A 22903-nucleotide genomic window follows, 5' to 3' on the forward strand; every position below is an offset into this window, starting at 1 on the left:
ATTCATCCATTCGTCTGTCTGTCTGTCTGTATCTGTTGCTTCTGAATGTGCCGTGTAAAGATGGATTCGTTCACACATAAAATTGGCCACAGAGGTATTCAGAAAGATTTGTCGCCATCAGTGAACAAAGATTTTCGTCAATGTGTTACAAGTGTTGCAGCCCCAGATGGTTTTAATTGATGTATGATGTTAATGTAAGATAGATAGAAAAGTCCTGGACTCGGTCTCCCTATTCGTGGTATAGGCAAGAAACAAGCCAATGTGTCTTCTTCCATAGAGCTGGCTGTGGTTAGTTCTCAATGCCCTTGTATGCTGGAATGCACGCATTGCTGTATGCCTTGCACAAGAAAGGCATTTGGGGAAGATGTAGAATATATAAATTGCTATGTGATGGTAGAAAGGGTGACAAAGCGGTGACCTCTGGATATCTAAATTGGTGGCATCAAACAGAAGAGATACTTTTATTGCTTTCTCTCTCAAATATGGGCAAGATTTTAGTTTCTGAAAAAATGGGTTCAATCATTTTTCCTATTGCAGCAGACAAAGGAGCGTGTTTAGATACTTGAATAACCCAGGAGGATTATATTATGATACTAATCACTATAGGCATATAGAGTATGGTGGAAATTTGAGCTAAACTAACTGATAAAAAAGAGTGCATTTTGAGGAGAAACATTCATATTGAATTATTCTGATTGATTGAGGAAATACACATTTCTTGTTGGTGGAAAAAAGCAATTTCCCATCATAAGCAAACAAAGAGCAACATGGTTGCATCTTTTCATTTTAGAGAAGAAACAAATGATCAACAGCTTGTCATTTAGGCAGGGAAGGAGGCTTTTTGCATGTAAAAACAAATTAAGTTTTGTTTAGTCTTGTTTACCTAGTATTGACTTTGTTTATGGACCTGACCATTTAGATTAAATCATAAAAACCATGTTTTTGCTCTCCATCTAGACTGCTTTTAATAAAAACATGTATTACAGTTCGTGACAGCTCATGATAACCCTAAAAAAATAACAATTTCGGTAAAACAAAGTCTTTTTTTCATTGGACCAAGATGTCAAAGAGACGTCTGCATGGTTTGGGGACAGGGCTTGAACTAAATTTGTGCTTTTAGCATCTGGCACCAACCGAGGTTAAGCTAATAAACACTGGGTCACCGGTCGCTGGAAATGTAAAATGAGACAGCAAGTAACAAATGTCCTCCTTCATTCTTTCCATCTGGACTTTACGAGAACAAGCGAGAAAAGAACACATAAGTCAGGAATTATTAAAGTTCAATCCCTGTAGACTTCTCCAGCGTCTCGACCGTTGACTGGCGTGTCAAAAACTTTCCATTTCTCTTTAATCAGCATGATGGTGTTCACCTTCGGCAATGTCACTGTAGGTGAGCCGTATCTCCTCTGGTTTTAACGCTACTGTGCTGAAAGTGCAACAATGTCGGTGAACCGCAGGTCCATTCGGTGCAGTGCCAACACCTTGAGCCCATAACTCCAGTCTGGCTTATCGTACACGCAAAACCCTCTTATCGCTGCAATCGGATATTCCAGCTCTGTAAATGAGGCTCAACTGTCATGAAACTCAGCGTTTTTATTGTGAAAAGATCTTGCATTGTCTTTCATTCATCAGTCTGTGTGTAATCTCATGCCTCCTCCATACAGAGAGAAAATATAGCCTCAAGGAAAAATGAAAAGATTGGCCATAAAAACAGTATTTTACCTTACACACAATACTGTCTTTGGGTTGATTTTAAATTGAATTGAAGTAGAAAAACACGTAAGCTCTGACAATGAAATTAGGTTACCCTGATAGAAAGTCTCTGGTGTGTTTTGGAATATGGTTGCTTATTTCAAGCTGACCAGTCTTAGAAAAAAGGTACAAAAGTTTTCACTGGGATGGTGCATTTTAAAAACATCCTAATATGTACCATTTTGGTATAAATATGTACCATCTTTTAGGTACAAAAGTGGACTTTTTGGAAATGTACCGCCCCAATGACAACTTTTGTACCTTTTGTACCTTCTTGTACCTTCGAGGCACGAATGCGAATCTCGTCAAAACATCATCATGTGTGTGGATCGTCATGTCAAAATATGTGTTCCATGTGTCATGTAAACCTATGTGGGTGATTCTCACGAAATCCAGACTTAGAAGGTGTCCAGCCTCAGATTTTTTAAAAAGCCCTTGAAGCCAATTTTTTGGCACATATAAGATTAAGGTCTGAATTTACTATAACCCTTATTTTTAGAGGATTTAAAAAATATTTCCTATAGAATTATTTACACATTTTAGATTGTCATTATAAAAAATTATCATTACCGCAACATGATATTACATTAAATATATGCATTTACAAACTCATGTTTCGGAAATGAGAACTAAAAAGTTGTCTAGGTACTATGACAAACAAAATTTCAACTTTTATCTCGAGAGAAAAAAAAAAGAACTGCTTACCTGGTAGCCATCTTGAGTGTCCATTTATTATTATAGTTAGTTCCTTGAGGGCTTAAACAATGATTGAAAATTGTTGCGGAGGATGAGAAAATTGGTCTTGGACACATTTATATTCCTTATTATTGTCTCTACATTTACCAATGATCACCAAATACCACACGTTTCTTTACTGTAAATGTTATAGTATAACATGGACTGAAGCTTTTTATTTTTAAGATTTTTTTATTAAAAATATTTCCATGTCAAAGAACCCAAACCCAGTCATGGACACGTTGCGGTAATGAAAATTTTCCCCTTAAATGTGGAAAAAACAACAAAATTGGTTTGTATGATGTCATTTGAAATCATGTGTAAAATAGTACACAAAGAGATGTTTGTATGCTTCTTATTTTGATAGCATTGACTTTTTTTATCAAAATGTTTCATGACACCTCATAAGTCTAATTTCGCAAGAATCACCCATGTGCATCGCGCATCAAGTCAAAATATGGGCTTGCTACGGTAATTGTTTATGATAAAAGAGAGGCTCGCATTTGTTAGATACTGGGTTAATCTCACATGTAATTAAGTAGTGAGTGTCTTGTGAGATGTGAGCGTCTCTTTTATCATAAACCCTTTCGACGCATATGCACATAGGTTCACATGACGCACTGATTTTTCTAAAACACAGCTAACCCAAGTTGAATGTTTCAGCAGTCTAGCAAAGTGAATAATTACTTAATTGTGTTTCTATGGAAAAAATATAGCTAGATCCATGACATACAGCATGTTTTACGTTTCTGGTTTCTGGGAAGTTTTCGCACCTTGTGTCAATCCACTCATGGGAGAAATGCCAAGAGAAAGCTTTGGGTTAGAGATCACTTTTTGTGGCATTTGAAAGACCTTTATGCTCACATTGCACGTACAGTGGTGAGAAAGTGTGCCTGTGTTTTTATTATCACCAGACGTATTTATTTTCTCAATCCGCTCACTGAACCCAGCCTGTGACTTCTGAAGCATAGACAAGCCAAGCAAAATAGAGAACTGTGGCATAGATACTCAGCAGCCCTGAAAAAGCTTGTTTTTAAGTCCAGCGGAGAGGCACAATGTGAGTGATGGACAGAAGAGACACTCTGAATTCATATCACAGCACCGCAGCGTAACCGAATGTAGCGATGAGATAGAACAAGAATAATTACAGATATAAAGAAGGAAGAGGAAAATAAAAGAAAATAATCACCGGTGAATGTAATGGTCAGCCGAGACTAGGTGAGCTCAGGCAGGTAATGACTTACAAATCCATTTATGAAACAATAACATTGGCTGTATGCCTTTCCATCGATCCAAGCACACACCATTGAACAACTTTATGAGCTGTCCTGGAACTCCATCTCTGTGTTAGATGATTGCTGTATGTGCTGCATGGTGCTACAACCCTCCGTCTAAATGACCTTGGATACGGTCCGATCAATTGGCATCCAAAAGAGTTTCAAAATGTTGTAGGGGTTTAGTTGTGCTTTATCAGTATATTTGTCTTACAGCTTTACTGAAATCTAGCTATATTGTCTACAGACAATATTTAAAAAAATTCATCATACTGAGATATGATACAGTATAGAGATATTGACTCCTATCTAGTATTAAATAAACTCTCGTGGCATTTTTGGTGGAATCTATTAAGGTGAATAGAGTGTACTGACGATACCAATTCATTCAGCACTGCAGGCGACCCACATTAAGATTGCGTCCCAAGAAGGCTTTCTGTCATGGGTGACCTACAAAACGAAGTCTGCTTGATGATTTCATAGATGAACTAAATGAGGGTTGAGGAAGAGATGTGCTTGCCGTGTTCAGCAGACTGTGGATGAATATCATCTCTTATTATTTTGTATGCTACAATTCAACTGAAAAAATAACTGTTAAAGGAGCCATTGCATTTTTTTTACGGTTTTATAGCCGGCTGTGTGGTAGAGATTGAAGTTTCAGTAGTAACTTCTGTATTTGCCAGCCTCTATTCATTATTTTTAGGTCACCACCACCCCATGGTGGGAAAGGACCCATTTTACAAAAAAGATATCTTTAATATCTCTGAATTGTTTTTTCTATACAGTAATGAGGTGAAAAAGAAAGCAAATGTTTTGAGTAACAGCAAAGATATTGGATTATTAGAAATTAATAAAGGACAATGCGACGCTCAATATGGTCGCTCCAATGACGGACATCACGTCTTCCAGTTAAAGAAGCCATCATCAATCGATAAAGACTGACGATTCTCTATAAAGCCTGACTATTGTCTATGTTGTTTAATTGTGACTTTAGCACGTGATTTTGTCTGGTTTCTGTATTTCTCCATTCAAGTAGATAGGAGTTTAGTCTTGCATGACTAAAATCAAATGACTGCATGGAGATGTTGCAAACATGGCAGTTTAGTGGTGGGACTTCCCTAAAGAGACTTTGGTAACAGATTGTATGCGTTGTCAATAATATTTCAAACAGTGCTTACATTTGACAATTCCAATTGAATAGATTTTAATAGTTTGTACTTACAGTGGGGAAAATAAGTATTTGACACATCAGCATTTTTTATCAGTAAGCAGATTTCTAAGTGGGCTATTGACTCAAAATTATCACCAGATATAGCCATCAAGCCAAATATGAAGGCATACAAAGAAATCAGAACATTTAAGTATACAAGTTGAGTCATAATAAATAAAGTGATGTGTCAAATACTTCTTTTCCCCGCTGTATATTGTCTTATTCATGTCTTTTATTTCTTCCAAGGAATTTTATCAGACATATCAGACTTTCATGGAACACAACTGCAACAATTCATTATGTCACCTGAGCTATGAAAGAGCAACTTGAAACAATTTCCAGTTTCCCTCTGGGGAATCATTTAGCAAAATAGCAAACCTTTTCCGCACTATTAACCGTCACCTAAATAAAATCTTTAACTAATCCAATTCACACTAATATAAAAAATACATTTGTACTCTGTAATTTGGTGTTTGGCAAATTCCTTCAAACTTTAATGTCTTAGACCAGTTGTGGTACACACTAAATCTTCAAAGGTAGTTAAATATGACTGACTTCCAAACCACTGACTAAATAATTGCTTAATTATGTGAACCGCATCAAACTTTACATTTGTCAACCAATACCTAATTTATTTGCTGCACACTGTGGTCAATCGCCTAAGCTGAATTAACAAATTTGGTCTCAGTGCGAGGTGTTCCCTTTTAAACGCTATAGTCAGCATTCAGTACCAAACCCAACATAGAGCCAATTTAGATCACTTGCACTGGGCCAACAGGTTCACCCCAAGCATTGAAATTCCTCTCACATTAGACCCACAGAAGCCAACTGGCTCAGCCAGAGTCTGAAAAAGTAACAATGTCTAAAAACTAGTCCTGGCATGAGAAAGCTGCAGTCACATTGTGTCTGGAAGTCTGAAAGTAGCAGTAAGCTGTAGAATTAGCATACGGCTCTGAGCTCAGCACTCCTCCAAAAAAGGAGAATGGCTTTATCTGCATCCCACAGTTTAAAATGTTGATATTTTCCTAGTTAATGATGATAACCAGAAGTCTTTCTTTGATAGTCAAGCATATGCTAATCCTCAATGTTTGTTTAAGTTTATTTTGTGCTTATTAATTTACAGTCCTCTCTTGACCAGTAAATGCTGACACAAAGACCAAGCTCAGTCCTTATTTTCTTTCTTCAATTGTTGTGGCAGCAAGCCAGGCTTCAAAGTGAAAAAGCCAGCTATCCATCCAGAACTAAAACCTCAAAGCGACTCAAAGCAATTTTCTGCCTGTTTTGCTGATTTAATCTCAGGGTTTAGATGTGACGAGACGCGGGGACCCCATCACCCCCGAGGGTCCAGATCGGGAGTCTCCCATCATCAAGGCCCTCTTTAGCGCTCCATCATAGAAGCATTCATCCCTGTCTGTCCAATCACCAATGGGCGGCAGCGGGCGTGAGATCCCTCTTACTGCAACTCATCTGTCAAGGCATCTAATCACACGTCAATGCAAGCTCTCCGCACACTAAACACATCTTAGTAGGATATTACCTGCTGTTGACCTTGCAAGCTACGCCCAACCCCCCCCCCCAAAAAAAAAACTCAAAGCGGCCTAGACAATATTATGATCGGTGTTACCACATTGTATTGCTTTTTGGTTACTGAAGCCCTGGAGGGTATTTTGGGGCATTAAGGTTGTTGAAGGCAGCTTGGTTTAATCTAATTCACAGCTGTAAAAAAGATTAAAGGATTTAAAGGGTTAAATGTGGTTGCATTTTTTTTCAAAAATGACACGAGACTAGGCATAAGCTAAAAGACATTGCACAACAGTTAACAGTAATATTGGTTTTGTGGTATTGTAAAGTGAGAGTGTCAGCACTTGGACAGTGGCGAATTACATCCTGTATGGAAAATAACATTCATGATAAAACTCTGTCTGCAAGCCTACAACAAACATAGTGTAAACTGTTTTGATGAATTTTAAAAAACAAGTTTATTCCTATGGCATTATTTAAAAAAAAATCTCATCAAAACCTCAAAGCGGCCGTTTTTCGTGATCCCAACTGTAGTTGGTCTGTAATGGTGTTGTTAGAGCATAAAGAATGCCGGCAAAACTATAAAGCTCAAAGTTCAATTCCAAGCAATATATTTCCTTTAACAGAATTCGCTTTTCAAGGACTACAGAGAACGGCTGATTTGGACTACAGCCCTCTACTTCCCTGATATATGACATCAATATAAGGATTTTTGACTAATCTCCGCCCACAAGAATATGCCAGTCGCCAGCTAAGCTAAGCTAAGTCGTTGTCGAATCACAACACACTAAACCAGCTACACAATCAGAACTCGTTATGTATTTCTGAAGGAGGGACTTCATAAAAACAAGGAAGACATAGGTGACATTTTTAGGACAGTGAAAACAGCGGTATAGATATAAGAGTATATATATATATATATATATATATGCAGAAAGTGATGTGTCTCCTGAGCTCCATATACCTGCATATAACTTTATTCCTGGTAAGGAATTTTAATGTTAATTCAGAACTGTGCTGCTGTCTGGAGAGTGGTCAAAGAACGTTAACTTTTATGAGAAGCAGGGACTCTGAACACCCACGCCAGCGGAAGCACTGCAGATGGTCCCCTCTGTGCAAGTATTAATCTGTCAGCATGGGCTGTGGGCAGAGCGTCAGAGAAGAGAGCAGCTCCCCAGATTCAGGTGTTGCCTGCTGTGTGTCATGGCAGCTTGTCTTAGGAAGCTCTGCTGGAGTGCTGCTCTCCTGAACAGAAGATTACTTGCTTTTATTGGCCAAAGTTAGTCTTTGTGCAATTCAAGGCAACAGTAACCTCAGAGTGCCACTTAGTATCTGTCAACCTTGCCGTGTTACAGACTAGCAGGCAGGCTTGATTGTTTTTGCACAAAACTTTTCTCCCAATAAGAGTTTGTATGGATCATATGTAGCAACTGTAGCTCAACTGGTAGTGGATTGCATTGGCACTGCAAAGGTTATGATGTTCGAACCCCAGGAAACACATACTAATAAAATGTATACCTTGTAATGCGCTGCAAGTCACTTTGGAGGAAAGTGTCTGCCAAATGCATACATGTGAATGGTCACTGGTGTGATGCTGTCTTTAAATATGATTGATTATGGCTGACAAGGACACACAACAGAATCAAAAGTTATTGTTTAGCCTTAAAATAATGCAATTATAAAATATATAACATAGAATGAAAAGCACTTGCAATAAAACATCAATAATGTCTGTCCATACTGGGAATTGATAATGTCAGAAAGTTGTACAAAAATGCTTACCAAATAGGGTGGAAATTTACTACCAGTATGTTTACAAATACATCACTGGGGTCAGGGGAATGTGGGGACTTCATGGATAGCACTGCCCCCCCCCCCAGCAAGAAAGTTTCTGATTTGACCCTGAGCTATGTGGAGTTTGTGTTGCTGCGGGTTCTGGGTACACCCAGAGATATGTAGGTCAGGCCCTGTGATGGACTGACACCACTTCCTTGGTATAGAAAAAGTGGTACAGCCACTGATATCCTAAGCATAAAATTGGAAAATGTCTGCAATCTACATTTTATAAAGGTTATACTGACTGAGAGACTTTTTCTTTTTTTTCAGGTTTAAAATAACACCCTGTATTAAACAGTCTAATTCACCTATTGGAGTCCTGTAAGAGCAAATCATCATGGGGATGCAAGGCCTGCCCCTGGCCTGTGTAGCAGTGGCCATTCTATTCCACCTCTCAAGTGCCGGTCTGGTTAAAAGAGTAATTAGACACAGAAGAGAATCACTGTTGACACCAACCACTGAAAATTTGACGGTCCCAAGCCCTGATCAGCCTGTGGTCTTCAACCATGTGTACAATATCAATGTCCCCTCTGGTTCCCTTTGCTCAGTGGACTTGGATTCACCCGGAACAGCAGAAATGAAGCCAAAGTTACAATCTGACCAGCACATAGAACACACCATGGATGGGGACAACCAGATTGTTTTTACGCACAGGATTAACATTCCCAAGCAAGCTTGTGGTTGTAATAATAACCTCCCTGACCTAAAAGATATTCTAAATAGATTGGAAATGCTAGAGGCAGAGGTGTCCAGTCTAAGGGAGCAATGCACCAGTGGGGCAGGATGCTGCAGTGCTCAAGTTACAGGTAAGGCCCAATCTAAAATAGGTGTAGACTGTTTTGATCCTTGAAATTAATCTAGGCATTACTCGAAAATCTTTTATAAAACTCTTCATACGGCTGTCAAAAACACATTAGTAAAGAACAAGCCGAAAATAACAAAACATCTCTTTTTTTTCAGGGGAAATCACTACCAAACCCTACTGCAATGGCCGCGGAAATTACAGCACTGAGACCTGCAGCTGTTTATGTGAACCCGGTTGGAAGGGGCACAATTGCTCTGAGCCTGAGTGCCCAAACTACTGCCAGGACCAAGGTCGATGTGAGGATGGCAAGTGTGTCTGCTTTGAGGGCTACGGTGGTGAAGATTGTGGAATTGAGCTGTGCCCTGTAGATTGTGGTGAGAATGGTGAGTGCATTGATGGGGCTTGCATCTGTGAAGAAGGCTTCCTGGGTGAGGACTGCAGTTTTACCAACTGCCCAAATAACTGCCTAGGCAGGGGGCGATGTGTGGATGATGAATGTGTTTGTGATGAGCCCTGGACAGGGTTTGACTGCTCTGAGCTCATCTGCCCAAACGACTGCTATGACCGTGGACGTTGTGTCAACGGAACCTGCTATTGTGATGAGGGCTTTACTGGGGAAGACTGTGGGGAACTTGCCTGCCCCAAAAACTGCAACCATCGTGGCAGATGCGTGAACGGACAGTGTGTCTGCAACATTGGCTACAGTGGAGATGACTGTTCCAAGCTTACTTGCCTCAATGACTGCAGCCAGAGGGGGCACTGCTTCAATGGGAAGTGTATATGTGACCCTGGGTTTGAGGGTGAGGACTGCAGTGTTCTCTCCTGCCCCGAAAACTGCAATGACAGAGGACAGTGTGTCGACGGTGAGTGTATTTGTAATGCTGGATATGAAGGTGATGATTGCTCAGAGATTTCCTGCCCCAATAACTGCCACGGTCATGGGAGATGTGTCAACGGCAAGTGCATTTGCAAAGTGGGCTTTGCTGGAGAAGACTGCAACATCAAGACCTGTCCTAATGACTGCCATGGGCATGGACACTGTGTGGACGGCAAGTGCATTTGCAAAGAGGGCTTTACAGGAGAAGACTGCAGCATTAAGACCTGTCCCAATGACTGCCATGGTCATGGACAGTGTGTGGACGGCAAGTGCATTTGCAAAGAGGGCTTTACTGGAGAGGACTGCAGCATTAAGACCTGTCCCAATGACTGTCATGGGCGTGGACAATGTGTAAATGGCAAGTGCATTTGCAAAGAGGGCTTTACTGGAGAAGACTGCAGCATTAAGACCTGTCCCAATGACTGTCATGGACGTGGACAATGTGTGGATGGCAAGTGCATTTGCAAAGAGGGCTTTACTGGAGAAGACTGCAGCATTAAGACCTGTCCCAATGACTGCCATGGACGTGGACAATGTGTGGATGGCAAGTGCATTTGCAAAGAGGGCTTTACTGGAGAAGACTGCAGCATTAAGACCTGTCCCAATGACTGCCATGGACGTGGACAATGTGTGGATGGCAAGTGCATTTGCAAGGAGGGTTTTACTGGAGAAGACTGTAGCATCAAGACTTGTCCCAATGACTGCCAAGAGCGTGGACTGTGTGTGGATGGCAAATGCATTTGCGAAGAGGGATTTACTGGAGAAGACTGCAGCATTAAGACCTGTCCCAATGACTGTCATGACCGTGGAATATGTGTTAACGGCAAGTGCATTTGCGAAGAGGGCTTTGCCGGTGAAGATTGCGGCATTAAGACCTGTCCCAATGACTGCCACGATCGTGGACAGTGTGTGGATGGCAAATGTGTTTGCCACATTGGCTTTACTGGAAATGACTGCAGTGAGTTGACCTGCCCTAATAACTGCCATAATCGAGGGCACTGTGTAAATGGCCAATGTGTGTGTCACACCAACTTCACCGGAGAGGACTGTGGTACAAAGACGTGTCCTAACAACTGTCTGGATCGCGGCGTCTGTGAAGATGGAAAGTGTGTGTGCTTTGAGGGCTTCACTGGCGAGGACTGTGCTGATCTGACCTGTCCAGGAAACTGCAGTGACCAAGGCCAATGTTTGAATGGAATGTGCATTTGCGAATTAGGCTTCACTGGCGAGGATTGTTCTGATAGTAAGTCACTATTATTTAGACTTGAAAATATTGGCTGATATTGCAAATGTCCTTCTTCCACCAACTTTTTGAACAAAATCAGATAAATCTTTTTCTAAGCTCTGAATGTTCTTTTAAAGATAAAATAAATGATATGCCCTGTCTCCATTTATATCATCCCACCCAAAGATCTGACAGTGACTGAAGTCGACCCAGAAACAGTGGACCTCACATGGGTCAATGAGATGGTTGTGACAGAGTATCTTATCACATACGTGCCTACGGCTCCAGGTGGTTTGGAAATGGAAATGAGAGTTTCTGGTGAAAAGAAGAATGCAACCATCCGAGAGCTAGAACCAGGCATAGAGTATCTAATAAGTGTCTATGCAATTCTGAACAGCAAAATGAGCATTCCTGTCAGTGCCAGAATAGCCACACGTAAGTCACCCACCACCTTGCTTGTCAATGAATACAAAAAATCAGGTGAAAAATGTTTGCTGCTGTTTCCTGAGTTTACAGTATTGCATATCCTTGTTGCCTAAAGCTATGTTGCCCCTTGTACCTCAATGTCACATCTTCCTGAACCCGAGGGTTTGAAATTTAAATCAGTGAAAGAGACAACAGTGGAGGTTGAATGGGATCCCTTGAACATTTCTTTTGATGGCTGGAACCTTATCTTCAGAAACACAGTGAGTCTATCATCATTACCTTCAGGGTATGATCTAGCAAAACTAATTTATAGCAAAACTATCATTTCCTTCATATTTTCTCTCCAAAAACATGTAAAATGATGGAAAATTGTATTTGCAAGGAACAAGTGGGAAGCTGTAAGAGCGTCCAATGGAAAATAGCTGAGTGGTGCCACTAAGCAAAAAGCTACTGTTGAGTAATCTGTGGTTTTGTAAAACAAAACCCTATAAGAAGCTCCTGGCAACAACATGCGTGACCATGTGCCACAGAATTGTTATTGTCTCCGAAATGTTTTATTTTCTTTTTTGAGGGCTTAAGCAGTCGCCAAAAAAGTAGCTCCATTAGAACATGCAAGCCTCTTTTAAATGATGCTTGGGAGTCTCATTCAAGCATCAAGTATGTCAGTGCCAAAATAATCCTTGCTGTGAAGTGAAACACAAGTAGAATCAACTAAAAGCCTAAAGTGTTTATTCTCAGCAAGCCTTCTCATTACGCTATAGCTCAGAGGAGTTTAACTTTGTCTTGCTGAGGTTGCTTTGATGGTTTGTCTTGCTGTCTTTCAAATAAGGTAATCCTAACTGTACTCTAACCTAAGTGATTATATTAGAACAGCCATAGATACGTTATTAAAATATTACTAGATAGCATTCAGAAACTAAACATAAACCAAAAAAGCATTTCCTAGCAATTTAAAATTGGATTAGTTCAACAAATATGTGTTTTGAATGACAGAAAGAGGAAGATGGCGAGATTTTGAACTCTCTCAACCCACCTGAGACCACCTTTGAGCAGTCTGGCCTTGGACCTGGTCAGGAGTACGAGGTTAAACTGGAGGTCGTAAAGAACAACACCCGTGGACCTCAAGCCAGCAAGAATGTTGTCACAAGTAAGCAGATGTCGCCAGTAATTACCATTCTAAAATTCTCTCAGGACCTTTTACGGTGTTCAAAAGACATTCCTCAAATTTAAAGCGTTAAGAAATGTTTTAAAAGCAATTGGTGATAAGAGTATGTGACTATGGACGAAAATGTATATATGATAATTCTTGAAACCCCATTTCTTTAAATCGTCAATGTCTTCATATCAGGTAAACTAAACTCTCTGATAGTTTCCTATTTCCATCTTAGCTAGAATTTGAAATTCAACGTTAGTTGTCCTTGTGTATTAGTTTCTGAGCTGCGACTGTAGTTTGAAAAGCATTAGATAAAACCACAAAGTTCCTTTTCATTAGCCTTTCAGAAAGATTTCCTTCCAAATGGTTGTGGAATGGATATTTTCCTATTTTTCTCCCAATTTCATACATCAAAATGGCCAATCCTTACGTCTTAAATATAACCGTATGTTAAAAACGTATTACCACTGTGACATTTTCTAAATACACCGCTTTTCCCTTTTTATCAATGGCATCTTTTAAAATACCCTGCATATTAAACTTTAAAGAGACCTATCATTATAGCATTGGCATATAACAATGTTCAGTGTCAACTACCAGTTTCCCCTTATTACAAGTATACAGCTTCCAAAAATTTATAAAAGAAACCTCCCAGCATGCCTCTGATGCTCCATGCACTCTCTATTTCTTTGCTTGTGCTACATATGATTTGCGCTATGGTTGGACTAAGTGCTGAAAGTGAATTTCTCCTTCGTACAATGTGTCAAAGACACCACTCGCCATTATGAGAGCTTCTCCTCCTCAGTGAGATCACTGCAGTAACAACATAACAAACTAATGAAATATAAAGAAACTTTTCATTTTTATATTTACTTATTTATTTAACATACAGATTTTACTTTAACAAGTGTGTGTTTAAATAGATGTGTTTTAATGACTAATATAGATCAAAAAATAAAATGAGATCTGCACACTTAACCAATTGTGACCCTGAACTATAAAACCAGTCATAAGGGGTGATTTATACATCATTTGAAAGTTAAATAAATACGATTTTAGATGTATGGTTCTTAGGATAGGACAATATTTGGCTGAGATGCAACTATTTAAAAATCAGGGGCCTCATTTATCAAGCACGCATACGAACAGAAGTGTGCGTAAATTGTGCGTAGGAACAGTTTTACGCAAAGTGTAGAATTTATTAAATTGCACTTATACGTAGAAATGTGTGTAAATATACGCAGACCTCGGAATATGCGTACGCAGAGCATCTAGTGGTAGAATAGCGATACTACACAGGATCATCCCCAGTGTGTAAATAAGTGTGTGTTAATAATGATTCGTGTCAATATGGTAACAGCAAATCAGTGTTGAAGTTAATGATTTATTTGTGATTTGTATAAATGAAGGCTCCGACAAATGCTTGATACAGTAACTTATCTTGCGTTATTGGAAGACTTGGCAAATCATCCATTCCGCCGGGAACGCGTTTTCAAAGATCGCGCCGATGATGCTGGTTATGCGGCTGTCCAAGGAAAGTTCTGTCATTGTCTGTCCTCTTACAGTTGCACTGATTTCACGTCGGTGTGCTGTGACGCGGGCTTTTTAATTTTTCATTTTGGCTGATAATTTAATGTAAAAAAAAAACAGATAAAAAATGTCAAACCACTTTTTTCTAGAAGTGTTCTCATAATTAAACTCACTGGTAACATGTTCCCATGCATATTTGTTTTCTTTTATAAGTCATTCCTCCCGCACTAAGTGAACCAAACAGTGTGTGTTATTAGGATTTAACCTCATCCACCAGTAACTCAATTTGTGTGTCTGTAAAGTTCCTCTTTTACACTCTCTTTGCCATTATTGCGATGAGGGAAAAGGCACAACCACGTGACTTATAACAGGAGGTGTTGTCACCATATATGGTTCATTGGAGGCGTTTCGGAATGCAAATGACCATGAACATGCACGAGCATGGTGCTTAAGAACAAGTGGGATTTATCATCAAGGATTACTTACTGATGTGCGTACGAACCATGTGCACACGTTTGATAAATCGTGATTTTATTGTACTTACGCACATACTAAATTTCATTCATAGGTAAAAATATAGAACATTTTCTACGCAATGCTGATAAATGAGGCCCCTTGAATCTGAGCAGTGGCGGCTGGCGCAAATTCAAAATATTTGTTCGGAGTGTCGTGTTTGTCGCTCGTCATGTGGAAATATGTGTTTGTTGCGTCATGTGAACCTATGTGCTTCAAGCGGCATGTCAAAATACGTGCCTGCTGCACACGTGTCGGGTTTATGATAAAAGAGACACTCACGTTCACAAAATACACTCACATAACATTAAACTCTGATTACGCATGAGATTAAGTGAGTATCTAACTCATGCGCGTCTTTTATTATAAACCCCTTCGAAGCGTCTGCAGCAGACACGTATCTCGACAAGACGCGTGATGCACATTGGTTCACATGACGAGGTGAACACATATTTTGACATGATGAGCCACACACATGATGGGCTAAATATATGTTTTGATGAGCTTCGCATCGGGCGCCCTCGAAAAAGAAGTCACCGGCCCCCACTGAATCTGAGGGTGCAAAAATCTAAATATTGAGAACATTGCCTTTAAAGTTGTCCAAATTGAGTCTTTAGCAAATGCATCCACTCACAAAAATAAAGTTTTGATATATTGAGGCTACTGTAGGAAATGTACAAAAAATCTTCATGGACGATATTTTTACATAAATATCTTTGCAACAAATACCAGTGCAACTTGAATCCTGCACTTTTTATTATTAATTCGTTTATTTCTGTATATTTAGTATCTATAATAAATCATGAAACTTAATTAAATATTTTTAGGTGCAGTTTCCATTTATTTGTTTATTGAATCAACGCACCCGATTATTATTAGTGATATATGCATAACTTTTTTTGCATTTATTTTTAGCTGATACTCTCTCCTAGTATTTGTCATGTGCAGAGACATATCTAAGTATAAATGCATCATGTGAAACCCATTTTATTACATGTGTAACAGCAACTGTTTTAGCTCACTTGTTTGCATGAATGGTTTCCCATTGCACAGCTGTCACATACAGTAACTCTCCTCTCATCTGCAGTGATTGACGCTCCCAGCCAGGTGGATGTGCGCGATGTGACGGACTCTACAGCCCTTATCACCTGGCTTCAGCCTGTAGCTCACGTGGACGGTATCTCCATGTCTTATGGCCCAAACAGAGATTCATCAGACAAAAACACAATCGACCTATCCTCCCTGGATACCCAGTATCATCTGTCTGAGCTGGAACCTGACACAGAGTACGAAGTGTCTTTAATGGCCCGCAGGGGAGAGATGACAAGTTTTCCTATCCATGAAATCTTCACAACAGGTTTGAAAAGTGACTCTTTCTTTCAACTTGACTAATCGAAACTCTTTCGAAAGTGAAACTTCAGTCTGCTCCAGCAGCGATTTTGGTGCACTTAGACCTGCACTTAAGCAATTATGCTCTTCTTGCCCTGCAGTAAAACCACTCATGTACAGGAAGCATGTTGATATGTTTCAGACCTGGATGCCCCTAAGAACCTCAAGGCAGTGCAGGAGACGGATGAGAGCATTACTCTGGAGTGGAAAAACAGCAAAGCCAACGTCCTCAATTACCGCATCAAATACGGACCACTGTCTGGCGGGGAGCACGGAGAACTGGTCTTCCCCAGTGGCCCTCAAGACATCACTCATGCTAAAATCACCGGTGAGAGATGATTTTGAATTACACAATCATTTCTCTCCAGAGATTACAGGCCACATCAATTACAAACAAATTGCAGAGATTAAAACCTATGCTTGAAATGTCGGAGTGGAATAAAATGAGGCTCAGCTGCTGTGCACACTGGAGAGGGGAGTAATTTTCAGTAAACCAATTTTATTTTATTACTTGAAAACCACCCCACTGCTGGTGCAAACCATTTGTATTCTCATGAAATTAGAAATGTAAGGTGTTAGATGCGAAGCTACGAATAAAATTCCCAAAGAGGACCTATAGAAATTGGCTTATTTATAGAATTTGTTATTTAGCTTTTGCTAGATTGAAAAACTGTATTTACCTAGGCATAGATAAATAATAAGAGTTCTGTAAATGGTATTGTTGTTAGCAATGTTGTTACAATGCTAAAAACAAAGTTGTGACTGCTAAGTTAGCGCTATATGCTAGTTAATGCTAAATGCTTGCATTTAGGCTGAAGTTCTACTATTGATGTTACGTTTAGCAGGTCCATACAGAAAAAAACACAAACTTACCACTCAGAATCATCCAAACAATTAATTGTTCCTCAAATTTTGTACCGTAATCACAGGCTCATACATAACAGTCCCCCCCAAAAAACGCGATTATGCGATCACATGATTTAACGCATAATCTGCCAAAGTCCACATATTTATGCGGTGGACACATTTTTTTAAATAGGCTGCACTTTCGCTGCATAAATTGCAGATTTCTGTGCGCAAAATATGCGGGGCTTGCATGATTACATAATCCCTGCATTTTCGTAGCAAAAATCACATATATCTTAGCAGAAAGTTGAAAAATGTTGCATTTACGTCACACAAGCGCAGCCATGTCCCCTGTTGCCATGGGAACGTTATGAAGTAACGTGATTATGTGACGTGAACATAATTGAAAAGCTGCAAAAGCTGAAAACAGTTTTTGCAATGTCCTGCAATTTTTGCAAGTTCCCGCAATTTCATTGCATAAAATTGCATAAATATAATGCATATTCCATCGCATTCTTTAAGAAAACGTGCCACAAGGATTTTTGCCTGCAACAATCACAAAAAAACTCAGTGTTTTTCTGGAAGGACTGACATAAGGTCTGTTTACACACACAGAGCTACTGAACTGAACTGCTCTGAGAAACAGCCAATCAGAGCAGAGCTGAACATTATTATTCATGACCCTTTCAAATAAGGTGAAAATAGACCATTTCATTTTAAAGGCAAATCCTCTCTGGATAATTTATGCACATAATAAAGCCACACTTCTATGTAGATATCAGAGAACAATTTAACATATAATTTCAATTTTTTGGCACCTTTAGTACGATGCCCTAATTTCCACGAAAGCCCCTTTGTAGGGGTGTTCGACTAGGCCAGATTTAAAATCATTTCAGTATTAAACTGATCACCAGAGTCTCACCAGGACATTACAAAATTAGATCCATGTCCTGGTGTCAAAACCGACTTTAGGGACATTAAGAGTCAAGGAATCGACTCTTTGAATCAACCCCATCGCTTTGTTTTTGTGTCATGAGTAAAAGGGAATAAGATGCTGTCCTTTTTTTTTTGAAAATGGCCTAAGGGACACCCTGCCTTAAATGAATTAACACAAACGCTTGTTTCAATGTGAAAATCCCAGTCAAAAAAAGGAAAGTAGATTCATTCTCCATCCCAGCAGCACTTCTATTCTACATTTAGCTTTGACGCTAATACTTATTCTCTACAACCATGTGTTACCCCAAGCGGGGATTATCAGGACTGGGAGAAAAATATATTCAAAATGGATAATAGATTCTTTGTCTGGTTTGGTTCTTTGTCCTTGGGAGGCCTGTTCCTTGTAAATAAGGCGGACGGTCCGCTCAGCTAATAATGCAGTGTCTCTCTCACTCTCTCACACACCTCACTAGTTGTCTCTTTCACACAGTTATTATCTGTAATTGTCGTCACGCCTGTGATTTTATTGATAATGAGCTTCCTCTGCATTAGGCGTAATTTCATGCTGCACAGTGACCTCTGTAGGAGCCAATAGAGGCGTTAAGAGGAAGAAAGTGTGGGATTTTGGCTAAGGGCTCTTATGAATGGAATATGTGGGGATCTGGGAATTTCTCGTATGATGGCAAACATTGTTTTTGGCCTGTGGAGGGGTTCTTTGATGCAGCCACAGAAAAGAATAGGATTGATACGGCGCGCAGATGAAATCAAAACCAGATTGTGGCAAGTGCGAAAACCCTAGAGCATCCAAAAATAACAACAATGTGAAAGATGGATGGTTGTAGTTTGACAGGTGGTTTAAGAGGACTGAATTTATCATGTTTTTTTGTAGGTCTCAGGCCCGGGACCGAATACGGAATGGGAGTGACCGCAATCAAAGAAGAACGTGAGAGTTGGCCTGCAACGACCAATGCTGTGACTGGTATGTAAAGAAATGTTCAAAATTAGAGAGGGAAATGTAAAAGTTTAAAACCAGTATTAATTAATCATTTACTAGGGGTGTAACGAGACACCTAATTCACAAGACGAGACACGAGATTGGGTTCACGAGAACGAGACGAGATTTTTACATTTTTTAAGAAATCCTCATTGATAAAAAAAATGAATAGGAAACTGAAATAACGTTATTTTGAAATGTTTTAACTAATCTGGGACTGTCCCTAACAATTATTTTGCTAATTGATAATGAAGTAATTTGATATTTTTTGGTGGTAAAAATAGCCCCAAGTGAGAAGTAACCTTTAAAATGACATAATAATGACGATGCAGTAATAACTGGTTCAAATAAACCATCAAAACAAGTAAACACATTACAGTAATATAGTATGACTATGTACCCTTTGTAATACACCAGCATTATGTATTATAACAAATGCCTGCAGGGGGCACTAAAGGACCCACTTCCGTTTTATTTCAGAAGGTTACTTTTTAGCAAAACAACGTTTAAATACATTTAAATCTTTCATATTTGTCTAATTCTTTACAATAGAAATGATACAACTATTCTTGAGCAAGAACATGCAGACATAAAATCATGTCAATTTCGAGTGAGGGTTTAATCACAGAAAAATCGACAGACAATATAAGTAGCAAAATACAGCGGCAATGTATAAACTTTACAAGCGAGCGTATTAATAATGTCTCGTATACAAGAGGGTGCTAATGCAAGTGTCACACAGTGTTGTGTTTTAATATATGCTCGGTTCCAGACAGGCTAGCTATTGCGGCATTAGTATATTACCCAGATGAGTTATGTGAATGATTTGTTACGTACAAGCTAACAAGCTACATGTAATACGTATGTGGATAACATCACCATTTTCAGTGTTGGGGAAAGTTACTTTTAAAAGTAATGCATAACAATATTAAGTTACTCCCAAAAAAGTATCTAATTGCGTTACTTCGTTACTTTTCATCGAAAGTAATGCTTACGTTACTTTTAGTTACTTTTGTGTTACTTTTTCTTGCCTAAGGCTTGATCTCTTTCAGGACTTGCTTTTTTATGACTGAAAAGTTCAGCATTTAGAAATATGCATATTTCATCACAAAAATGTCAAGCTCTGGCCTGCCATCTTAGTTTTTGATTCAAACTGTTACCACACAGGCGTGTATGTATAGAGTACATTATGTGACTACGTTTAGTTTAATTCAGTAAATTTTTTAACAAATTAATAAAAAAAAAGTAACTTGTATTACTTTTTTGAAAAAGTAACTAAAATAGTAATATGTACATTTAAAAAGTAATGTGCTACTTTACTCGTTACTTCAGAAAAGTAATATTATTACCCCCAACATTAACCATTTTCACAAATTTGCCTTTTATGTTGTGTACGTGGAGATGGTATCATTATTATTTTCCAAAACGTGAAATCTGCTTTCAAAAGTTTGCTTCTTAAGGCCCCCAAAACACCGCTGTCATGTAAATGTAAACGACCAAAACACATAAAATGTTTTTTATGTAGTTTTATTTAAAAACAATGTTGCGGAAACGCCCCATAACTCACAAAAACACCATACCTTTATGTTTGACTCTTGAAAAAGTGTGAGTAAAGCTGAGTTTAAAGTACATGTGAGAGAACTGTTGTGTATATAATACTAATTCTATTAATATTTCTTAATTTATGTCCCCTGTCCTCTTAGTTCTTGATGCTCCCAAGGATCTTGAAGTGAGTGAGACCACCGAGACCACCCTGGCACTGGTCTGGAGGAGGCCGGTGGCCAAGATCGATTTCTATAGGCTAGTGTTTGTGTCAGCGGAGGGCAAGAGGACTGAGGTGGAGGTACCAGGTGGCCTCAATACCCATACCCTTGTGAATCTGATCCCAGGCATGCTGTATACCATCACCTTGATTGCTGAGAGAGGAAGGATGAAGAGCGCTCCAGTCATCCTGTCTGCATCCACAGGTCAGTCCACTGATGCTGTTTGGTTCTCTGTTGGCATCACATAATGTAGATATATTACTGACCTATATTAATAAAACATAGTCAGTTATATAGAATAATTCTTCATATCCCCTGTTTATTTGCAATATTAAGCAAATGTTATCATATTGGTTTGTGGATTATGAAATCAACTTTTAAACAATATTTTTTTAAATCTTGCTCAATGATTTATTCTGCAGGCCACTGAGGATTCGAGAAAAACTGAGGAATCTGTTATGTTCAAATTTTCCTCCTTTATGACTGTCAATATTTCTTTTGGCATTTGCTGATACTGCGGTTATTGTCCTTTAAATGTGATTTAAGCATTTCTCCGGCTCTTTCTTCAGAGAAAACATCTCTAAAAATCCAACAATGTTCATGTTGTCAGTGTGCCATCACGCACTGGAAACATTTGCACATTTTGGATTTGCCAATTTTCTGTCTTCAACTTTAATTCGTTTTAATTCATTTTTAATTTACAGTGTGTGGGTTTATTTTACTCCTTAAAAGAAACAAGCGAAAGCCAACAGCTGACGATAAAGATAGTTTTAAGAAGTCTGTGGTTAGGATGCCACTTCCTACTATAAATATCCAGCATTTTATTACCAAAATGTTTTGCTTACATAACAGAGTAATCATTAGGTACCAAGAACCCACAAAATATATGTTGTTTTAGTCTCCAAAACAACAGCTATATTGTTATTAAAGATCACACGCACACACACTGAAAGCTTATTCATGTGATAATGTCAGAGTAAGCCCACTCCCCTTTAGATTTCCATGATTTGACCACAATGAACTGTGGGGCAGACTGATAAATAGGACACATGCTGAGCCGCCTGTTAAAATATTGTCTCTGAAATCACCAGCACTATAATCCCAATCCGTTTGTTTCAGCAGCCATTATCGGCCTTAAACACAGAGCTAAAACATGGGCATACTTTTCTCACTCAGACTCATAATGAAACCGGGAAGAGGGGGTGGAAGGTCTGAGTTTTCCCTCTTTTTTTAACATTACCGAATGCATCTCTGGACTGATTTACAGAAATGTTATCTTATGATTCAGTAATATAAAGATTTTCACTTAAACAGAAACAAATAAGGACACAACCAACCAGGCCTAAACTGGAGTGAAAACATTTACATATTCACATATAGAAGTAATCTCTTGCATATCCATTGTTTCTCCTATGGACCGTTTCAGCAGTAGCAACATGGACGGGCGGCATTGCGGTCCGCGCGTGGCTTCCGGTGGGCTCCGCTAGGAATAAATAACAACAAAGTTCTTTAAACGTAGTTTATTTATATAACAAGCAAAAAACAACACATAGATTACCTAGGAAACCAAAACATTTGTTATTTTCGACGAGGCATTTGTTCAAAAGATCAGTTTAGCAACTAGTCAGACCATTAAAAAAACGAAACCGGAAGTAAGGTTCGGATCCAGCCGTGTATCACGTGCGTCCGATGAAACCGTCTATAGACGTCTATAAACTATGTTTAAAGAACTTTGTTGTTGTTTATTGTTGGCGGAGTTTGCCGGAAGTTACGTGCGTACCGCGACAGCCGCTTGTTTATGTTGTTACTGCTGAAAACGTTTAACCATGAGATTAAGGGAGAACACCACCGTTTACAATATTTTACTATGCTCTTACCTCGGATTAGAGAAATGAATACATACCTATCTTGTTTCGGTGTGTGCACTTTGTCTTTGTACAGCGCCTTGTGAATGTGTTGGCATTTGGCCTGGCCCCATTCATTCCTTAGGATCCAAACAGGGATGAAATTAGAAGCCACCAAACACTTCCATGTTTTCCCTATTTAAAGACTGTTACATGAGTAGTTACATGAGTAAGTATGGTGGCACAAAATAAAACTTTTGTTTGGAGCCATAGG

At 39.1% G+C, this 22903-nt stretch overlaps 1 protein-coding gene across 1 annotated transcript in view; it reads left to right on the plus strand.

Moving 5' to 3' along the window:
- The window catches only part of tncb (tenascin Cb), a 48686-nt gene that overhangs the window by 2753 nt on the left and 23030 nt on the right, over positions 1-22903 (plus strand). The window contains exons 2-10 of the mRNA XM_073861158.1: positions 8599-9134; positions 9289-11250; positions 11404-11667; positions 11803-11921; positions 12655-12808; positions 15945-16214; positions 16389-16574; positions 18918-19007; positions 20726-20989. Coding sequence (XP_073717259.1) covers positions 8666-9134; positions 9289-11250; positions 11404-11667; positions 11803-11921; positions 12655-12808; positions 15945-16214; positions 16389-16574; positions 18918-19007; positions 20726-20989 — 3778 coding nt within the window. The 5' untranslated portion in view covers positions 8599-8665. The remainder of the gene's footprint in view (positions 1-8598; positions 9135-9288; positions 11251-11403; positions 11668-11802; positions 11922-12654; positions 12809-15944; positions 16215-16388; positions 16575-18917; positions 19008-20725; positions 20990-22903) is intronic.

Source organism: Misgurnus anguillicaudatus, chromosome 22 (assembly GCF_027580225.2).
Source record: "Misgurnus anguillicaudatus chromosome 22, ASM2758022v2, whole genome shotgun sequence".
Classification (NCBI taxonomy): Eukaryota; Metazoa; Chordata; class Actinopteri; order Cypriniformes; family Cobitidae; genus Misgurnus; species Misgurnus anguillicaudatus.